The 21340-nt window shown below is 41.3% G+C and overlaps 1 protein-coding gene across 1 annotated transcript in view; it reads right to left on the reverse strand.

The window, feature by feature from the left end:
• GSAP (gamma-secretase activating protein) overlaps positions 1 to 21340 on the reverse strand; it is a gene marked incomplete at both ends in the record, with an annotated part of 101003 nt that overhangs the window by 60103 nt on the left and 19560 nt on the right. The window contains 7 exon segments of the mRNA XM_080701053.1: positions 3933 to 4018; positions 5161 to 5204; positions 6754 to 6813; positions 7058 to 7162; positions 9610 to 9659; positions 11373 to 11442; positions 16373 to 16461. Of these exon segments, the coding sequence (XP_080557179.1) occupies positions 3933 to 4018; positions 5161 to 5204; positions 6754 to 6813; positions 7058 to 7162; positions 9610 to 9659; positions 11373 to 11442; positions 16373 to 16461 (504 nt within the window).

Raw genomic sequence — 21340 nt, forward strand, 5'->3', positions numbered from 1 at the left:
TGTAAACAGGTAAAACAAACTGTGTTTGTATAAGGCCCTGAGTCTGACTATAAGAATTCTTTCCATAGGCCATGTTTTCTAAGCTCTTGTATTCTAGAAAGAAACTATATTCAGATGAGATTCTTTGCTCCTTTCTCTAATCCTACACTGCTGGGTAGATTCTGTTTTAGCCACAGAGGTCAACACAAATGTGCATGCGTGCTGTGTTGCTGGAGATTGAAACCATATGCATTTTACCTCTGAGCTATACCCCCAACCCTATTTTATTTCTTATTTTGAAAAAGGGTCTAAGTTATAGAGGGTTTCACTAAGTTGCTGGGTCTGGCTTTGAATCTGCGATCCTCCTGTCTTTGCCTCCAAGTACTGGGATTATAGGCAGGTGCCACTACACCTGGCAACAAACATCACTTTTAAAAACTGATTTGGGAAATATGTGAATGCTCAACCTATGAGTGAAAAGCCCAAAGACTGATTCTCTGGCGTTTTAATCTGTACGTCTGGAAGCACCCCTTTTACAACAGGCCTTTTCTATTTCAGAGCTTACTGTGAAGAGCAAGTCATTTTCTACTCTCCTTGACATTGCTGGGAAAGAAAAAAGGAAAATAAAGACTGACTTTCTCATCTCTTGCCAGATAAACCTAATGTTTTATTAAATAAGGTATGCCACAGATCGCCCATTTATGGGTTACAGCTGCTACTCTTCAGGAGAAATTCTCATGGGAACAAAATAGAAAAGAATATAAAGCTAAGCCGGGCGTGGTGGCGCACGCGTGTAATCCCAGCATTCGGGAGGCTGAGACCAGAGGATCACGGTTCGCAGACAGCCTCAGCTACTTAGTGAGGCCCTCTGCAACTGAGTGAGACCCGGTTTCAAAATAAAGAATAAAAAATAGGGCAGGGAGCCGGGCATGGTGGCGCACGCTTGTAATCCCCGCGCTTGGGAGGTGGAGACAGGAGGATCGCGCCGGTTCGAAGCCAGCCGCGCTGGCTTACGAGACCCTGTTTCAAAATATAAAAAAAAATAGGTCTGGGAGTGTAGCCCAGAGGTAGATGGGCTTCCAGGAACCCCAGTACCACCAAAAAAATAAATAAATAAATAGGGCAGGGGCTATAGCCCAGAGGTTGAATGCCCCTGGGTTCCATCCCCAGATCAGCAAAAAAAAAAAAAAAAAAAAAAGAGAGAGAGAGAGAGAAAGAATATAAAGCTACATCAAATTATAGGCTAAAATTGTTTATATCCAGCAGATTTATAGTATAATGTGAGAGAAGAAGCTACCCTGGCCCCATGTGAGCTCCAGGTGCCACATTATTCCATCTCCTAAGCAGATTCACCCCCAATGACTCCTCTCTACAGCACACCATCCTCTTTCCCCTCTCCATTAAATATATCCTGTGAGGATTTGAACATACTGGCACTGCTACCATCTTAAAAAATAATATCCACTAAACTCCACTGCCACCTTTAGCAGCCGTCTCTCAAGTGCCCACACACGCCGCTACACCTTCGCAATCCCATGTGGTCTCATCCAGGTACAAACAAGATTTTGCCTCCATCTCCTAACAGTCAGCCGGCAATGACCCCATGCGCCCCCTCTCCCAACTCTTTTTTTTTTTTTTTTTGGTGGTACTGGGAATGGAACCCAGGGGCCTTCTACCTCCAGGCTACACTCCCACTCCCAGACCTATTTTATATTTTATTTGGAAACAGGGTCTCTTAAACCAGCTGAGCCTGGCTTCGAACCTGCGCAATCCTCCTGTCTCAGCCTCCCAAGCGCGGGGATTACAAGCGTGCGCCACCACGCCCGGCTGCCTCTCCCAACTCTTGACAGCCCCCTCTCCTCCCCATTGTGACAACCCACCTACCTTCAGCTTCTGGGCCACACTTGTTTGGGGTTTCCTCTCTCTCCATTTTTCTCTTGTCCTTTGGATGGTCCACCTAACCCTTAAACATTCAGGCTCCCAGACCTCATTCCTAACCATCTTCCCTCCTGATCCTACACCCCTCCCATGGCTTTCAATGCCAGTGACATTCTGACACATTCCACATTGGTTTACCACCGGTCCCGACACCTCTTTTAAGCTCCAGATCTCTTGGTTAACATTTTCAAAAGAAAACTCATGATCTTCCTTTACAAGTCCCACCCAAAGCCCCATACCTCAGTAAGTGGCACTACTGTTCACCTACTGCTGATGCCAGAGACCCAGGAGCTAGTCCTCTGTGTGATTTATATAGTACATGCTCTCGGTTTTACCCCCAAAATGCCCCTCAAACTCCTCTAGCCTCTCCCTTCTACTGCTAGTCATAGTTCAGGCCTCCCTCAACCTAAACCTATCACTCCAACCTCATCCTAACTGTTATCTCCCCACTTTTTCTCTCTCCTCCTCCAACCTGTCCTTCACACAGCAGCCACAGAGTTGTCTTAAGAATAAGTACCTAATCTTGTCACTGCCTGCTTAACACACTTCAGTGAAGGGACATCCATGGTCCTTCACTTCAACTATTCCTTTCTTCCTTGAACTCCCCAGGACTAGTTTATAGAGATATTTGTCTGGTTGAGGGACACCTGGGGTGGCGGTTATAGGGATGCAGGGACAATTTTCAGAACAAAGAATGGAAGAACTCTGAAGGAGGGAGAAACAGTGATAAGTGGGCTATATTAGAATATATTTAAGCCGGGTGTGTGTGGCGCACGCTTGTAATCCCCGCTTGGAAGGCTGAGACAGGAGAATCGTGCAGATTTGGAGCCAGCCTCAGCTGGCTTAAGAGACCCTGTTTCCAAATAAAATATAAAATAGGTCTGGGAGTACTTGGAGGTAGAAGGCCCCTGGGTTCCATCCCTAACACCACAAAAAAAAAGAATATATTTGAAGATAGTTAGGGTCTTCTATTAAGCCTCTATTATATATTCTCATGGCTTTCTATAATTCTCACTAATATTTATTATGATTCTCTTTAAATACTATACATGTACTCAGGTAATGTCTAAAATATACACCAAATAGTGATCCCTATACTAATAAATATTGATTTGGTTTTGCTTATCACTGAATCCCCCAAACCTAGTATATAGTAAGTGGTCAATAAGTGTTTGGTTAATGTGTAAATACTGTATAATTTAGGTTTGGGGGAATATTATTTTAATTTTCATTTTCATTGACATAATTGTACATATATATGAGAGAATATTATTTTAATCTAAGTATTACACAAGTAGAAAATGTCTGCTCAAGTTAGAATGTTAAAATTGATTACTAGACTTTATTTTCAGAGTTGATTTAGATTAATGTGCATTTTTTCATTAGGTTTATTGAATGTAATCATATTCCTCTTCTCTCATTTTAAATATTCTTTCTTTCTCTCCATTTTCTCAGTTTACAATAAACAGGTGTGAAGGGACAAAATGTTATACAGTAGAAACTTTACATCAAACTCCAACTTTTAGAACAGTAGGTTATAGCATAGCTCTTAAAGCCAAGTACATAGGCTTAAAACCCAAACACATCATTAAACCTGACATCGAAAGCATCCCCATCCCTTGTACCATTTGTTCAAAGATGGAGCAAGTGAGAAAATATGAACTGATCAAATACAAATCCACCCTCTCTATTAAACTAATACCAATAACAGAGTAATAATCCTGTTGACTCTGGCTTCTTTCATACAGATGGCATATGTGTGAAATCACAGTGGAGGGCCCAGGGGTGTCCCACCTAGAGCATGTGCTTAGCATACTTAATGCTCAATCCCTAGCATTTAAAAAAAAGACTAAATAAAATTAGAGTGGAGAAGATAAGTATACATCCACATGATTACCTACATAATAAAATGGGTTTGCCATATTTAATTTTCAGGATCCATATTGTTAAACAATAACTACATTTTATATAAAATTCAAGTATAATTAAATAAATTGATACAACCCTAGTTGTACCTGTATGGTTGGTAATAACGTGCAGAGACAGGTGTTTATATGATTCCTCTTGGTCTTGATGACGATCATACCCAAAGTTGACAAGTCTGAGAACATAAAGGAAAATAAGTTGCTGAATACATTTAAAACTCCATTCCCTTATAAATGATGTGAGCAACCACTATAAAATACCTTTAGAAGTAGAGACTTGTTACTGAGACATTAAGTGGATACAATTTTTGTTAAGAAATTCTATAAAACAGTAAGTTTTGAAAAATACATGATACATAAATGGTATGGGCCTGACAATAGATAAATATATTACTTGCAATTTGCATTTTCATAATTCTTGTGATTTAGCATTAACATACTCTGAAACATATACTATGGTTCAAATTAAGTACAATTATATATTCACAGATGATGAGATAAAGCTAGTGAAATACATAACAGTTTAAGATTATCATTACTCTAGCTGGGCTTGGTAGCACACACTTGTAATCCCAGTATGTAGGCAGCTGAGACAGGAGGATCACAAGTTCACGGCCAGCCTCAGCTGCCTAATGAGGCCTTCTGCAACTTAATGAGACCCTATTTCAAAATAAAGAATAAAATATAGGGCTGAGAATGTAGCTTGGAGTAGAATGTCCCTGGGTTTAATCCCTGGTAACTCCAAAAAAAAAAAAAAAAAAAGACTATCATTAATTCAGGAAGGCTTTCTTCTGTGCTTTGACAGCCTTATGGGATGTTTTTTTTTTTCTTCTTTTAAAAAATTTCTCATGTTTTTACTACCTGTAATGTACTCTGGAAAAATAACTTGATTTTTTTAAGGGAAAAAAAATAAATGAAGCAACAGACTTGGCTGAGCTACAAGTGGATTGACCTGTGACATTCTCTTGCTGGCAACAAGAAAAGGGTTCTGATGTCTGACTCCAAATACAGCTCTCTGACTCATAATCTTATTTAATCACAGGGAGAAAAGCTCATCCATGTCAAAATAAATGAAGATGTCCTAGAGAAAGAATGGCTAAGAAAATCATTACCATTGACTTTACATATAAAGTCCTAGGTTCATGCTTGATAACGTTGCTTATATTCCCTATAGAGAACAGGAATATAAAAAAAAAACTACAACAGAGAGAATACCAAACTTTCCTTTTATCAGAATGCCAGGAATTAGGAATAAATATGATCATTTTGCTCATGAATGTCTATAAAAATTAGTAACATCAATCTATGAATAACTTACTTAAACTCTGAGTCACTTAATGGTATATCCAAGGGTGCTTCAAACTGTCAAAAAAAAAAAATCAGGAGAAAATAAATTCAAAACAACATTAACTAGGCCGGGCCTGGTGGCATACATTTGTAATCCCAGTACTTGGGAGGCTGAGACAGGAGGACTGTGGGTTCACAACCAGCCTCAGCTATAGCGAGGCCCTCTGCAACTTAGTGAGACCCTGTTTCAAAAAAGAGAGAATAAAAAATAGGGCTGGGGATGTAGCTTGTAGGTAGAATGCCCCTGGGTTCCATCCCTAGTACAGCAAAAGAAAAAAATTAACTAAAAGAGGATGGTTCTGAGATGCAGAGGAAGCCTGACAGCCTTGCCCCCACCGGATGAGGAGAAGCCTGCTACCCTCTTCATCTTCAGAGGCTGCACCCAAATGCACAGCCCAGGCAGTCCAGCGGAAACACACTCGAGTTTTCAGACAATCACAAGCTTGATGAGTGCGTATATCTTGAGTAACTAAGGCATGGCAAACTCTGCCTTAGATCTGAATATCACCAATGGGGTGTGTATGGGCCAGTTGGAAGCAATAGCCTTTTATAAGACAGATGACCACGTAAGGAAGGCAGGCCTGTGTGTCTTTATGAGGAAGTGTGTGAGCCAGAGAAAGAGGGGACGGGAGGGCTAAAACCCTAGTAATGGTATGAAACCCCTCTGACCTAGGTATAAATATTGGTCCTAGACTAGAGGAACAGCAAGTACCACAAGTGATAGATAAAAATACTGGAGATTAATTTTAAGGCTAACACTTCCCAATAGCTTTTCCAGGAATAAAGCTAGAATTTTTACTAGTTAAACCATGCTTTCTTATTGGCTTTTTTTTTATCATTAAATCCACTAGACTGTTTCAAATAACTTCCTTCAGATTCAAATAACTTGCAACCGCTTAGAGAGAACCATCTGCTACAGACGTTACCTGCTACCAAGCTGGCTCTGACGTTGAGCTTAAGGCACTGGGGGCTTCCTGCACGTGTCCCTCTCACCGCCCACGCTGACTGTGCATTTGTCATGGAGCCAAAGCCTCAGATGGCAAGAACTATTTTACTTGTTCATGTGAATGAATAGCACATCAAAAATACTAAAATAGCCAGGTGTGGTGGCACACCCTTGTAATTCCAGCATTTGGGAGGCTGAGACAGGAGGATCGTGGTTTGTGGCCAGCCTCGGCTACTTAGTGAGACCCTTTGCAACTCAGTGAGACCTTGTTTCAAAATAAAGAATTTTTAAAATGCTAAAATAATGTTTTGGGTTTGTTTTGTTATTTTGTTTTGTGGAACTGGGGATTGAACTCAGGGGCATTCTAACTCTGCGCTACATCCCCATGCCCCTATTCTTAGACTTTATTTTGAATTAGGGTCCCACTAAGTTTTGAAGGGCCTCACTAAGTAGCTGAGACTAGTGGTAAACCTGTGATCCTCTGGACTCAGCCTCCCATGTACTGGAATTACAAGCGTGCACCACCATGCTCAGCTAAAATACTGTTTATGATAGCAATTCTCATTAAAGGGGGCAACATGTTATAGGTTCCTGCATTCAATCATTCTCTAGACTTACCATTAAGTCAAAGCTCTCATCAGCATAAAACTGAATGCATTTTAAGATACTCCTTGATTTCTGAAAGAAAAAAACATTATGAGAATATTACCCCCCAAAAAAAAAATCAACAAAAACATTTTTTAAAAAAGCAGGGAGAAGGAGAGAGAGAGAGGAAAGGAAGAAGCAGCCGACTTGAAACAAAAATCTCTTCATTATTTTTAGTAAACTTTTATTGATTGATTCCATCAATGAAGATGTAGTAATTAACAGACCAAAGTAACCATAAGGTCAGAATCAAAGAAATACGCAGACCAGTTTTTACCTTTACATCAATGTAGTATAATCTCTGCTCTGACATATCCCACTGAGCCCAAACAAAGTCTTCAGCTATTCTGTCTCTTGGGATCTGGCCAGGATTCTTAATTACCTAAAGAGGCAAATATATTTTAAAAATTATTTTATGCCAGGCGTGGTGGCACACGCCTGTAATCCCCGTGCTTGGGAGGCAGAGACAGGAGGATCACGCTGGTTCGAAGCCAGCAGCGCTGGCTTAAGAGAACCTGTTTCCAAATAAAAATATAAAATAGGTCTGGGAGTGTAGCCCGGAGGTAGAAGGGCTTCCAGGAACCACAGTACCACCCAAAAAAAAATTATAAATACTTTTTAAAAATGTGGGATGGAATCATTTTTATATAAATATAAATGAAGCTGTATTGTGTTCTAAGAAACTGTTGTAGAAGACTTTAAGAATGAGGACAGAAGGGCCCCTGGGAAGAGCACACATGAATGAAGAAATCCCAAGGCTGGCCAGCAGAATCTTTTCTAGTCAGCCATTCTCCTCACTCTTTTCAAAGTGTCTCTCCCTCTTCTCCGATCTTATCCTAATCCAGTCCTCGGTCTATGCTCATTCCCAGTTCCTGACCCCAACTTGCTTCTTTAATTCGCTCCTCTAAATTCCCCTTGCTGGCTTTGGGATTCAGCCGTCCATCTTTTCTCTTTGATCAGACTTTCTTTTGACCATGGGCTCCCACCCACCTAGCCACCAGAAGCCACCCATGGCCCAGAGCTCCAGCCACTCACTCCTATGAAGTTTCTAGCCCAGCCTCTTAATTTGAGGCTTTCAATAGCAGATACATAATTGATAAATGTCATTTTCCATTTCAATTTTGTTCACATAACTCTAAAATTGAAATCTTCAGAGAAATATCAGAACTGTCAGAGAAAGACTATTTTGATACAGACTAGTACTGAAGAAAATCACTTTACTCTCTGAACTATATTAAGATGTCATATAAATTGAAAACAAAAAGGAAACCCAGTAAAAAATAGACAAGGATATAACATCAATCTTCTGAATAACAAGGTCGAACAGGCAATAAACATAGGAAAAGATACTTAAACTGACTAACATTCAGAGAAATACAGACTAAGATAACAACTTTACCCATAAAACTGGAAACTTTTTTTTTTTTTTGTGGTACTGGGGTTCCTGGAAACCATTCTACCTCCGGGCTACACTCCCAGACCTATTTTTTATATATTTTTATTTGGAAATAGGGTTTCTTAAACCAGCGAGGCTGGCTTCAAACCTGCCCGATCCTCCTGTCTCTGACTCCCAAGCGCAGGGATTACAAGCGTGCACCACCATGCCCAGCTGGAAACATTTTTTGAAAAAGTAAATTTTCCTATAACTGGTACCCTTACCTTTTGCTTGTAAAACTACTTTTTTGGAAATTCATCTAATATACCCTATTGAAATTCACAAAATGTGTATAACCACCAACCAAACAATCCAACTCAAAGTATTTAGCCCAAAGAAATATATGTGCCAATATTTGAGGTAATTTATAATGCAAAACCAAAAAAAAAAAAAAAAGACTATCAAGCAAATGTCTATCCATGGTAGAATGGCTGAAAAAGTATGACCACTCATGCTTCTAGAGAGTGGATTGGAACCAGTCCAGTTAATTAATTTCTTAATTTAATTTTTAAGTTGAATAAGGAAGGAGTGGATAACAAACCACCCAAGAGTCAGAGGTGGGGTAGAAGATCATGTAAAAATGGGGAAAAATATGAAAGATGCATACCAGGTTATAAAAACAAGTTAAAGGTGAAAAGGAGGGTGTGGAAAACACATAAAAAGGGAACACTACAGTGTAAGTGTCATGAGCCTACTTGGTAAGTGTCTATAGCATAAAAATTGGGATAAATACCAATGTGTTCGTTTTCCTTGTAGTAGTCTTTCTACTCCTGGTATATTAAGTAAAAACCAAATGCAAAAAGCAGCAGTAAGTGTAGATATTATGATTCTACTTTGGTTAAAAACCAATCCGTTTCCCAAATGTGTGCATCTGACCTTGTGTGGGTTTGCATGAGCGAGGCAAACGCTGTGGGAAGACTCAAAGAGCCTGGTAGTTATCCCAGGAGACAAAGATTGGGGTGAGGCAGAGATAAAGGAGATAATTAACTTCCTCGCATATCTAGGTTTTATTTTACATGTTACAATAGCAAATGTATAATTTGAAAGATATCAAATAAAGAACATGCTGTGTATCACCCAGACATAGTGACGTACGTTTGTAATCCCAGTACTTGGAAGGCTGAGACAGGAGGATTGCAGTTTCGTGGCCAGCCTCATTTACTTAGTAAGGCCCTCCACAACTCAGACCCTGTTTCAAAATAAAGTATAAAAAATAGGGCTAGGGGTCTAGTTCAGAGGTCAAATGCTCCTGGCTTCCATCCCCAATACCACACACAAAAAACAGAAAAAAGAATATGCTGTATATCAATAGCATTAATCTATCTTTAACAGTCTAGGAAACGTATTTCTTTATAGAAGTACACACTCAATAAAAAGGAATTTCAAAAATTTACCACTCTGTTTTCATCTTCTTGGGTGACTTGGATATGAAACTGTTCAATATCTTAAAAGAAAAGAAAGATGGTTTAACCTTCCCCACACACACAAAAAAAATCCGCCCAGCCTTTCTCCTCTTTTTGTTCATTGTTTTGGTATTGGACATTAAACCCAGGGACAATTCTACACTGAACAAATATACATAAGGTTCCTAGAGATCATATATATATGTATAGTCTGGCTAAGTTGCTGAGGGTCTCAATAAGTTACGGAGGCTGCCCTTTGAAGTTGTGATTCTCCTGCCTCAGTGTCCCCAAGTACTGGGATTATAAGCATACACCACCACACCCAGCTTCTCCTTCCTCTCTTTACAGTCTACTTCAAGACCTACATTTGATTCATTCTGTGTGTGTGTGTGTGTGTGTGTGTGTGTGTGTGTTACTGGGGGTAGATTCCAGGGGCTTTTCTACCTCTGGGCTATACTCCCAGACCTAATTTTTTTATATACTTTATTTGGAAACAGGGTCTCACTAAGTTGCTGAGAGCCTCACTAAGTAGCTGAGTCAGGCTTCGAATCTGTGCGATCCTCCTGTCTCAGCTTCCCAAGCGCTGGGATTACAAGTGTGCGCCACCACGCCCAGCTTGCTTCGCTCTTTAATGACAACAATACGTGACACCTTAAGCAATTCTGCTCACCTTTCCTCAACAAGAGCTTGCCTTCCTTACACCATCCATCTCATATAAGGATAACACGAGCTCATTTAGCAGGCCTTATTTTCAGGGGCCAAAAACCAAACCAATACTTGTATGACAATAGAGAACTTATTATACAATATATTTGGGATAAGCATGTTTACGGGGGTCAATTTCACATGATCAAGACCCTGAACACTTAAATGGGTTTGTAGATGGTTCCTTATTACCAGTAACAATTTAGACTCAGTCACACTTCCCTTCTGATTCTAGTTATGAAAATGCAAGAGAAAATTGAGCATTAGTGTGGGAACTGAACACTAAGCTCACCCCTCAAGCCTGCCCTTCCAACCTTCAGTCAGCAGATTCTGCTTAGAACATGAAAGGCAGGTTCCAAGAGAAGTCTCACCAGTGAGCTCTGTCCTTCCCCACTTCCCAAACTTGAAGCCATCATGAAAGGATATGACCTTATAACCACCTTATTTGCCTCTCTTAAAATTTGGCAAAATTAGTACATGTCCTAAGATCCTCCATGGACTTGTTCTAGCCACTTAAGCCTTCCTTTCTCCCCATCCAAGCCTCTCTCTCCCTTGTTATTATGGTTAGCCACTGTGACAGGCATCCCAAAGAAGGATGGACTAAGCTGGGTGTGGTGGCGCACACCTGCAATCCCAGTACTTAGGAGGCTGAGACAGGAGGATGGCAGGTTCCAGGGAAGCCTCGGCAACTTAGTGAGACTGTTTCAAAATAGAAAAATAAAAATAAAGTAGGGCTAGGGGTGTGGCTCAGATGTCGAATGCCCCTGGGTTCAGTGTTCAGTACCAAAAAAAAAAAAAAAAAGATTGACTAAAGAAGGCAAAAATGACCTACCCAATTGTTCTACAAACATTCTACCCTGTGATAAAACTGGGTATCTATGTATCAAGACCCATGATTCTCAAGATAAGGAAATAGAGCAAAGCTTGAGAAGGCTCTTCCATAAGAATTCTAGGTCTCAAAAGGTCAAAAGTCAGTGGACCCTCAGCAATGGCAGAGACGTCTAGGAGATTCGATCATGTCCCCACAGAGCACCTAAAGACACACTTACATTTCTCTTCTGAAACCAGTAGCAGCTGGTTGTGTGGAAGAGGATGACTTTGAACATGTGGGTAGAGGAACTGCAAGAAGAAAATTACAATCATAAGCAACAATTCTGCTTACATGAATATCTCAAAAGTCGAAAGTCACTGCACTACTACATACCATGCATGGGACTAAGAAACACAGGCAGCTTGGGGGAATCAGGCGCACACATACATGTCACAGGGCACAGTAAGCAGGAAGAAAGAACTCTTCCAGGACCTCAGTTTTCCAGGGGCAAGTGCACCTCAGGTGCAACACTATCACCATTGGCTTCAACAGCCAGGCAAACGCTGAAGCTATTTCTGGGGATGATGCTTCCTGATCGGAATAGATGGTTCAGAAGCAATGCAAACAGCTTAGACACTATGTCCTACTTCACACACAAAAAAACAGTGATCCATATATTCATTGTGCAACTAACCTACATACATAATTTGAAAGCCAAGTAAACATACCCCCCTACAATTTCCAAAGTCCCACACCCACCCCAGAGACAAAGCACAGCATAACCAGGGACTTTCCAGGAAAGCAGAGTGAATCACAGTGTGGCATGTGGTTGAAGACTTGACAAGCCGCAGAGAGAGAAAGATTACCACCGGGAAGAAAGCCTTAGTGTGCCCCCCCCCCCCCGTTACACTCTCCTGCATAGGGCCCCGCAGGACAAAGCAGGCAGCCAGCATGGCAAGGCCTGACCCCCTCAGTGTGATGATCAAGGAAAACCGGCCGTGGGACGACTCCAGTGACTCGATTCTGTCATCATCAAAAGGGTGGCTACAGTTGTGAAAATGGTGTATGCCTATAATCCCAGTACTTGGAAGGTTGAGACAGGATTGCAGGTTTGAGGCCAGCCTCAGCCACTTAGTGAGATCCTCCACAACTTAGCAAGACTTTTTCAAAATTAAAATATAAAATAAGGCTAGGGGTATAGCTCAAAGGCAGAATGCCCTTGGGTTCAATCCCCAATATATAAAAAAAAAAGGTGATCCCACATCTGCCATTTAATTTTCTAGCATAAAAGGATGACCCACCGGTGAACTTTGTCCTTCCTAACATCACCTCCAGACTTGAACCTTTTATGCTTTTATGTCCAAATTTTATAGTCAGCCTCACAAAAACCTAAGACTTTTGTGTGTGTGGTACTGGAGATTGAACCCAGGGTCACTCTGCCTCTGACCTACATCCCCAGCCCTACTTTTTATGTTTTTATTTTGAAACAGGGTCTCACTAAGTTGTGGAAGACCTAAATAGGTGAGGCTGTCTGTGAACCTGTGATCCTCCTGTCTCAGCCTCCCAAGTACGGAGATTACAAGTGTGTGTCCTCGTGTTTGGCTCCCAAGACATTTTTTGATAAAAATATATGTTCAAATTATATCGTGTCTGTGTATGAAGGTATCTCTGTTATGCACTGGGAGGGCTGGGTAGTGGAGTGGGACATGAAGGGAATCACACTAAGACTTGTGTAGATATCTATATGAGTCTGAATCTCACTCTAATGTACCAATAAAAGTATAATTAAAATATATATTACCCAATATCCTAACTTTTTATAAAAAGTTGGAAATAGAACTGGTCAATTTCTTTAAGTATTTATAGTCCAATTTCCCTTTTAGATTTGAAACGCAAGGGGGTATAGTTCAGTGGTAGAGCACTTGCCTAGCATGCCCAAGGCACTGGGTTCAATCCACAAAACTACACACACACACACACACACACACACACACACACACACACACACACGGTGAATTTAGAATTAAAAAGCCAAACATTGGCCGGGCGTGGTGGCGCATGCTTGTAATCCCCGTGCTTGGGAGGCAGAGACAGGAGGATCCCGCAGGTTCGAAGCCAGCCGCGCTGGCTTAGGAGACTCTGTTTCCAAAAATAAAATAGGTCTGGGAGTGTAGCCAGGAGATAGACAGGCTTCCAGGAACCCCAGTACCACCAAAAAAAAAAAAAAAAAGCCAAACATTAACTATATACCATTCCTTAATGAAATAATCTTAAATTATAAAATAGATAGCAATACATAATTTGGCTACAAAAGTAAGTATGGATTATTCATGATTTGTGAAACTATGTACAAATAGGAAACCCTGTGTACTGGGGTTGAAGAATACCATAGATAAGTGGTACCACATACACAATGACAGAGTAAATGTTCATTGCCTCAGAACAAGGTGTTCCCACAGAAGGCAGCATGGCCTCCAGGGGTCTTCTGAGACAGCCGAGGCAGGTCCCCTTAGGAACATGAGGTGCCGAAGAGCCATAATTGCCAGCCTTTAAGCCTCTGCCTGGTCTCTGGGTGGTGACAAGAATGTGAATTTGTGTGTGTGGTACTGGGAATTTAACCAAGAGGCATTCTACCTCCAAGCTACACCCCTAGCCCTTTGTTTTAAAACAAGGTCTCATTAGGTTGCTGAATTTTGCTATGTTGCTTTGGCTGGCCTTGAACCTGAAATCCTCCTGTCTCAGCCTTTTAAGTACTGGGATTACAGGTACATGCCATCATTCCCAGCAAAAATATGATTTTAAAAGATCCAGTTAGGTGATAGTTGCTCTTTCTATTAGGAGGTGGCCCTAGAGCAAAGCATGAAAGTCAAAAAGACTTCAAATGCAGTTCTACAAAAGCCTTCAAGGTGGGGTTTTGCATTCTAAATAGGAAGCTGCACAGATGTCATATTAAGGGAAGCACTCATTTTCACAGATAAAGAGCTATACTCTGAGAATTAATATTCATCTTTGAAGGCATACAGTGTAGATGCGTAGAGAGGAGTAAATTTACCCACTGGAACTCTGAGAGATGTGCCTCCTGCTTGTAGAGAACTCTGAAAATGTACCAAAGTGCAAGTGCCACCCACCACTGTCCTGCTCAGGTTCCTCTGTGAAGGTGACCAGGACTGCACACAGACACAGGGAAATCACTACTTAGCTACCACAGGTCCACAGAGTGAGGATGGGTTCTACTTGGTTTGGGTGGGAATTATTTTCTTTGGCCTATAGATGCTGTCATGTGTCATACACTTTTGACTATTTTAATTAAGATAAAATTCACCATTTTCCCTTTAAAGTACACAATTTTCAGCAGCTTTTAGTTTATGCACAGTGTTGCCCAATCATGTTTATCCAAACTCTCCTTTTCATGCTCCATTTCCCTTTAGTTGCCCCAATCCTTCAATACTGTCTTCATCATCTGCCCAGGCTGGGAGTGCTGAAGAAGCTCCAAAACAAACCAAAATAGAGAAGTGTGTTCTGTCTTAGTCACCCCAAAACTGAGACCAATTAGAGGTTTCCCAGGGAAGGATAAATACAGCTTAGGAGCCCCAGGCCAGGCTGGCTGGAAGCAACAGGAACAGCAGGGAAAATGTACAACCGGAGGGATTGGCTGAGAGTGGATAACCCAGGGAAGAGGAGGGCCAACCCCATCTCCTAACACGATATGGAAGAGGGAGCCCCATTGGCCACAGGCTGGAAGTGGGGTGGGGCACAGGAGGAAGAGGCAAATATGTCAGCTGACACAAGCTGACCCCAGTTGGACAAAAGGAAAATTTTGACCCTGTAGCAGAATGTGAAATTATTATATTATGTATGCAACTCTTGCTATCTGTGGTAGCAATGTTCTACACATACCCTTAACAGCTGCACACTAGCCTTGCTTCCATGGCAAATACAAGGCCAGGTTACTGCAAGCCTCTGTCTATAACACTAACACTTTTGTCAACAGATCAATACATAACCCTGTACTATGTGTCATTCTGATCAGAGATATTATAATGGTTTGAATTTATAATGTCCCTCAAGACCTCCTGGAGAGTAGGCAGCCATACTGGAGTTGGACTTGGTTGAGGAGATGCCCTGGGAGTGTGACCTTGGGGATCATATTTGGTCCCTCCTCCCTCTTCTCTCTCCTGCGTCTGGTCTTTGTGATATGAGGGCAGAACCTTGTTCTCTTCCTCCCTCTGCTTCCAGCTACCATGCCCTGAATTCTGAAGACCTGGCCTGACATGGAATGACCCTCTGAAGTCTCCAAAAATCTCTGAGAAAATACATCTTACTTCCTCTAAGCTGTGTGTGGTCAGGCTTATTGGGCTACAGCAATGAGAACGCTGGCTGAAACAGATACCTTAGGTCATGCGTATTATTGATTCATCAACACTGAGTTCCTGGCCAGCACCACCATAACTCATCACAGCCTTCCTGCCCTGAGGACCACTAGGCAGCCCTTTAACAGTAAGGAAACAGTAAGGAAACATTTTAACATTTTAAACAGGGAAACCTCCCCTACTGCCCCCCCCCAAAGGAACCACAGAAACTCAAAGAATATGGCACTAGATTGTGAAAACAACACTTGTTTATAGCACGAGAACCAAACACAGCAGAGCATTCCTTGTCAGCCTCAGTTGGGAACATGAATGTCAAGTGACTCAAATTTTTTTACCACTCAGCACTTGTGTAAAATGATGAGGAAAGTGCTTCTTGTATTAACATCAGGTTATAAATCAATTTAAGGGAGTAAGAGAAATTGCAAACATGAAATCTAAAAAAAAAAAAAAAGATTGACTAGTCCACCTACATTACACACAAAACACTTCTGTATCAGTTTACACAGTTGATAGATTGAGGAGGCTTAAGTCATTTAATGGTAGCTAATTAGTCTGTCAACCATACACATACATTAAACTGTTGGAAAGTTTACCGTAAAAGCGTTTCAATATTTAATATTTTATCACGTAAAGTCATTGCCTAACAACTGGACAAGCCATGGTGGCAGCAGGATCAGAGGAGCTGGGTTTCCGTTCTTAATTTCCACATTTGCAAAGAAGAGCTGGCACTTACAGCGGTACCCAGCTTCACCATTGCTTTAAGGATTACATGTGATAATGTGTGTGAAAGTACTCTGTAAACACCTTTCCCCCTAAGTTTCATGCCTTTTTGTTAATGAGATAAGTGATAAATAAAAGGCGTATCTACCTGTACCCAAATATAGCTATCCACTGCTTTTAGAACCTTCACATTGTTGACAGGGTGGATTTCAACCAGCAACGTTAAGCACTTTGATCCTATAAAGAAAAGGAGGCTTTAATTAATGAAGGTTAGAATACCATGCATTATCTTTTCCAAAGCAAGCAGGAAAAATCCTTAGTAAATTCTATTGCATTGACAGCACACTAACAAAATAATTTTACCATCATCATAACATTCTTTGAGGTGACAAACTACTTCTATGCCCAGTTCTACTCTTCAGGGGTATGTGGTTGGCTCCAGAACCCTGAAAGAGCAATCAGTCTAGCAAAAGACCCGCCTTTCACATCCTCAGGTGCCCTAAACTAACTGCATTTTATTATGAGAACCACAGGACACTCAGAAAACTCAAACGTCAAAAGGGAAATCTCTGGGCATCTCTGGAAACAACCGCAGGCACCAGAGGAGAAGAGCTTCATATTAAAATGGAAGTGGCTTCTGAAATAGAAGACTATACCATTTTGTACTCTTGCTAGGAAGAGATGAGAGTTCCTGCCAAACCGAGTTCTAATGGGTATAGTCCCCCCTTTAGATCATAAAACTAATCATGTTAATTATCAGATTATCATGATTCGATCATTGGCATATCAGCATTTTTTAAAATATATGTCTATTTCTTAATATAGTAGCTATTTCTTAAAAGTCACTCTATACAGTTTACTTTAAGCCAAGCATGGTGGTGCATACTTCTAATCCCAGCATTTGGGAGGCTGAGACCAGAGAATCGTGGTTTGTAGACAGCCTTAGCTACGTAGTGAGGCCCTCCACAATTCAGTGAGACCCTGTTTCAAAATAAAAACTAAAAACAGGAAGCCGGGCATGGTGGCACACGCTTGTAATCCCAGCATTCGGGAGGCTGAGAGAAGAGGACAGCGGTTCGCGGACAGCCTCAGCTACTTAGTGAGGCCCTCTGCAACTCAGTGAGACCCTGTTTCAAAATAAAGAATAAAAATAGGGCTAGGGGTATATGTATGAGGCCTTAGGTTTGATCCCAGCACCCAAAGAAAAAACATCGTAAGGCAGGAGTCAGCGTGCGTCTCACAAGGAGCAAGCTCCTGCCTGTCCCTTGGCCATTTTTAGCACAGCTTCACAGGCCCTCTTGCATTCCAAGTCTAAATAACACAATTCAGTGCCACTTTGCAGCACAGTGGCAAATATTATTTGTATATTAAAATGTGCAGGGTTTTGTTGGTACTGAGGATTAAACCTGGGGCATTCTACCTCTGAGATACACCCCTAGCCCTTTTTATTTTAAAACAGAGTTTCACTAAGTTGTTGAGGCTGGCCTCAAACCTGTGATTCTCCTGCCTCAGACTCCCAAGTACTGGGATTACGGGCATGCACCACCACACTGGACAATATGAATATATTTCTGATGCAGGAACATATTAAGGCTAACAGTTTCTGTTGGTAGGACAGGGGCTGGTTTTCCCTCAGGAATAGTGATAATGACCCACTGGGGTCCTCAGCGTCACAGCTAAGCAAATGTCCTACAAGATAACAATTAGGAGAAAGTCCATGGACATGAACTACAAAGGGGGTAACCACAAATGTCCACATTGAGGTCAAAGGCCCCTCTCCCCATAACTAAACCCCAGCGAAGAAAGGGCTGCTTTGTATTTGAGTTCTTAAGACTCTAATAAGAATCAGGTCTCATAAGGACATTACTTGTGGATGGCGCCACAGCCTCAATCAATACAAATTTTCAATATTTAAGAAAGAACCCAACAGCACGTGGTTTTGTTTTGTTTTGTTTTTGTTTTGTTTTTTGCAGTACTAGGGATGAAACCCAGGGGCATTCTACCTCTGAGCTACATCCCCAGCCCCATTTTTTATTCTTTATTTTGAAACAGGGCCTCACTAAGTAGCTGAGGCTGTCTATGAACCATGATCCTCTTGTTTGTTTTTACGGTTAAAAAAATATATAACTATTTCTGTGATGTGGCCTAACAATTATGAGGACTGGATCTTCCTGTAAGCATGCCTTTCAAAGGTCACCTGAAAAAGCAAGACAGCAGGTGAGATATTGTGTGGAACTACAAATATAAAAGTATAGAATGAAAATAAGATGTTTAGTAAGTGAGGTTTTCTGTTTAAGGATAAAAATCCCGATGACAGGATTGTATTCCAATTCTGAAGGTCTGTATTCTCAGTAACTGGGACAGAGACAAGAGTGAAGCGCCTTGGAAATCTACTTGATGGAAACAGCAGCAAAAAACCCAGCTCCAGGATGAAGACAGACATCAGTGTCAAAGATACTCATGAAGAAAGCAGAATAGAGATGCTCAGGGAACGGATGTTTCCCGCTGATAACTCAAGTGTGTGTAACTGAACATATTCAGCAGTACAAGCTGAAATTCATTTCTTTTATCTCTTCCCATAAAAGTTCATATATTCCAACAGGGGGAGGGGACAATTTCTGTGAGAGGAACTAGACAAATTTTCTCACTGGAAAAAATAAGAAATCACCTTATATTTGACCTTTTTGCCATGAATTTATTAAAATCAAAGAAGATAATCTGGTATCCACCAAATCCTCCTACCTTCAAAACAGTAAGGACTTCAAGAGCAGAAACCATCTTTCTCCACTAATTTCCCCCGTCAATGCAGCCCAGACATTTAACTAATATAAGTAGCATCATTGCGAGACTAAACCTTTGCATACAGGAATTTATCTCAGTAATATATCTTGTGCTTTCACAGTAAAGTAGGAACCATCCAGAGAATTTGGATTCTCAAAATATTGCTAGTCTCGGCCCTGCCACGAAAGTAATATACTTTTTAGCAAATCACCAAGCTGTCCTAGGCCCCAGTGCCTTATTAGTAAATAAATAAATTGAACTGGAAGAGGTGGTACACAGCTGTAATTTCGGTATTTGAGAGGCTGAGTCAGGATGATCACAGGTTTGAGGCCAGCCTCTGCAACTTAGTGAGACTTTCAGCAACTTATTGAAACCCTGTTTGCAAACAGAAATAAGAAGGAACTGGGGGGGAGGGGGCTACAGCTCGGAGGTAGAATGCTCCTGGGTTCTATCTCCAGCACCACAAAGTTGAATGAATGAATGAATGAATGAGTGCAGAAAAATTAATAAATGAACAACTAAAGAAATAGATAATGTCTACAGTCAGGGGGAAGGTAAGGCCTTGTGAGTTAATGCAGATGATATTTCAAAGAAGGCCGCTGGCCCACCACCATCTGCCATTAACTCTTGCTGAGGACTCTGGGAAGGCCCCGGCCAGACTGGACTCGGGTTCCCTGGCCTCTCTAAGCTGTATCACGAGAAACCCAGGACTGTTTTGGAAGCCTCTCACAGAAAGTGTGAACCAAGGGTTTTTCCAACAGAGGCAACCACGGGAGAGTACATCAGAGAGGGAACTAGGCTAACAAAAGAAGAAATTCAAATGCCAAATAATAGATGCATGGAAAGTACCTGGGATCAGAACTGTAAGGGACTGATGTGAGCGCCACTAGACCAGAGGTTAAAACTGACAGTCCACAGGCTGGCTCCAGCCCACAGGTGGCCATCATTGCCAAAACAGGATTTAAAAAAATAATATTTCGGCCAACTTCAGGAAATGACATTTTTACGTAAAAGTCCAGACTTCTCTTAATAAATTGAAAAGCTGGCTCCACTGAACTTCTTGCCCCACCTGATAACAAAAGACTAAAGTTGAATAGAGGCCCCCCTGTAAGCTCCCCAGTAGAGGATCCCCACGCCACCCCACCCCACTACTGGTCCCTATAGCTCCTGAACTCTTCTTTACATTAAAGAGAAGAAATATTGGCAGGGTGTGGCAGCACACACTCTGGGAGCCTGAGACAGGAGGATCAAAGGTTCAAGGCCAGCCTCAGCAACTTAGGCCATGTTTCAAAACTTAAAAGAAAAGGGCCGGAGGTGTAGCTCAGAGGTAAAACATCCCTGGGTTCAATCCCCAGTACCAAAAAAAAAAAAAAATATTTCCTTGTTTATATGTTAAAAGTGGAAAAGCAAAGACATTTAATTTTTCTTATACAGTCTACTTCATGTTTTACATGGTCGCTTTGGCCCCTAATACGCATTTGAGACTGTGCTATCGGCTCCATGCGGATGGCCAGTACATCCCCTTACATTGCATCCCCAGCACCATGAGCACCATGCAGTGTCTCTCTCACAGCAGTTACACAATATTGTTGAGTTATGGACAGATGGGTAAAATGGGATGTCAAAAAAGAAAAAACTTAAAAGGTGAGGCACATCATATGGCTAATATACTAGGCCTTGACAATGAGTAGTATTGATTTTTATTTGTATTGATGGGCAATTTACAATGCATTATCACTAGTCAATACTTAACCAGATAGAGAGAGTGTGTGTGTGTGTGTGTGTGTGTGTGTGTGTGTGTGTGTGTGTGTTGCTGAGGATAGAACCTAGGGGTATTCTACTCCAAGATACCTCCCCAGCCCAATTTTTTATTCTTTATTTTGAAACAGGGTCCAAGTTGCAGAGGGCCTCACTAAATAGCTGAGGCTGTCTGAGAACCCCGATCCTCCTGTCTCAGCCTCCCAAGTACAAGTGTGTGCCATCATGCCCAGATAACCAGATATTTTTAAATGGTATTTGTTCCAGGCATGGTGGCACATACCTGAATCCCAGTACTTGGGAGGCTATCACAGGTTCAAGGCCAGTCTCTCAGCAACTTAATAAGACTCTTTCAAAATAAAAAATAAAAAGAGTTGGAGAGTATAGCTCAGAGATAGGATGTCCCACATGTAATCACTCTCAAAATAATGGTATTGTGACTTTCCCAAACTTGTACACCAGCTGCTGGCCATAGGTTCTAGTTTATTCTCAGCATTGTAGTCTATGAGTATTAGTTATCATTTTAGTATTTCTACTATTTACTGTTCTGTTATTTTCTGTATCTTGTTTCCTAAAA

Source organism: Muscardinus avellanarius, assembly GCF_963383645.1.
Source record: "Muscardinus avellanarius genome assembly, chromosome: 9".
Classification (NCBI taxonomy): Eukaryota; Metazoa; Chordata; class Mammalia; order Rodentia; family Gliridae; genus Muscardinus; species Muscardinus avellanarius.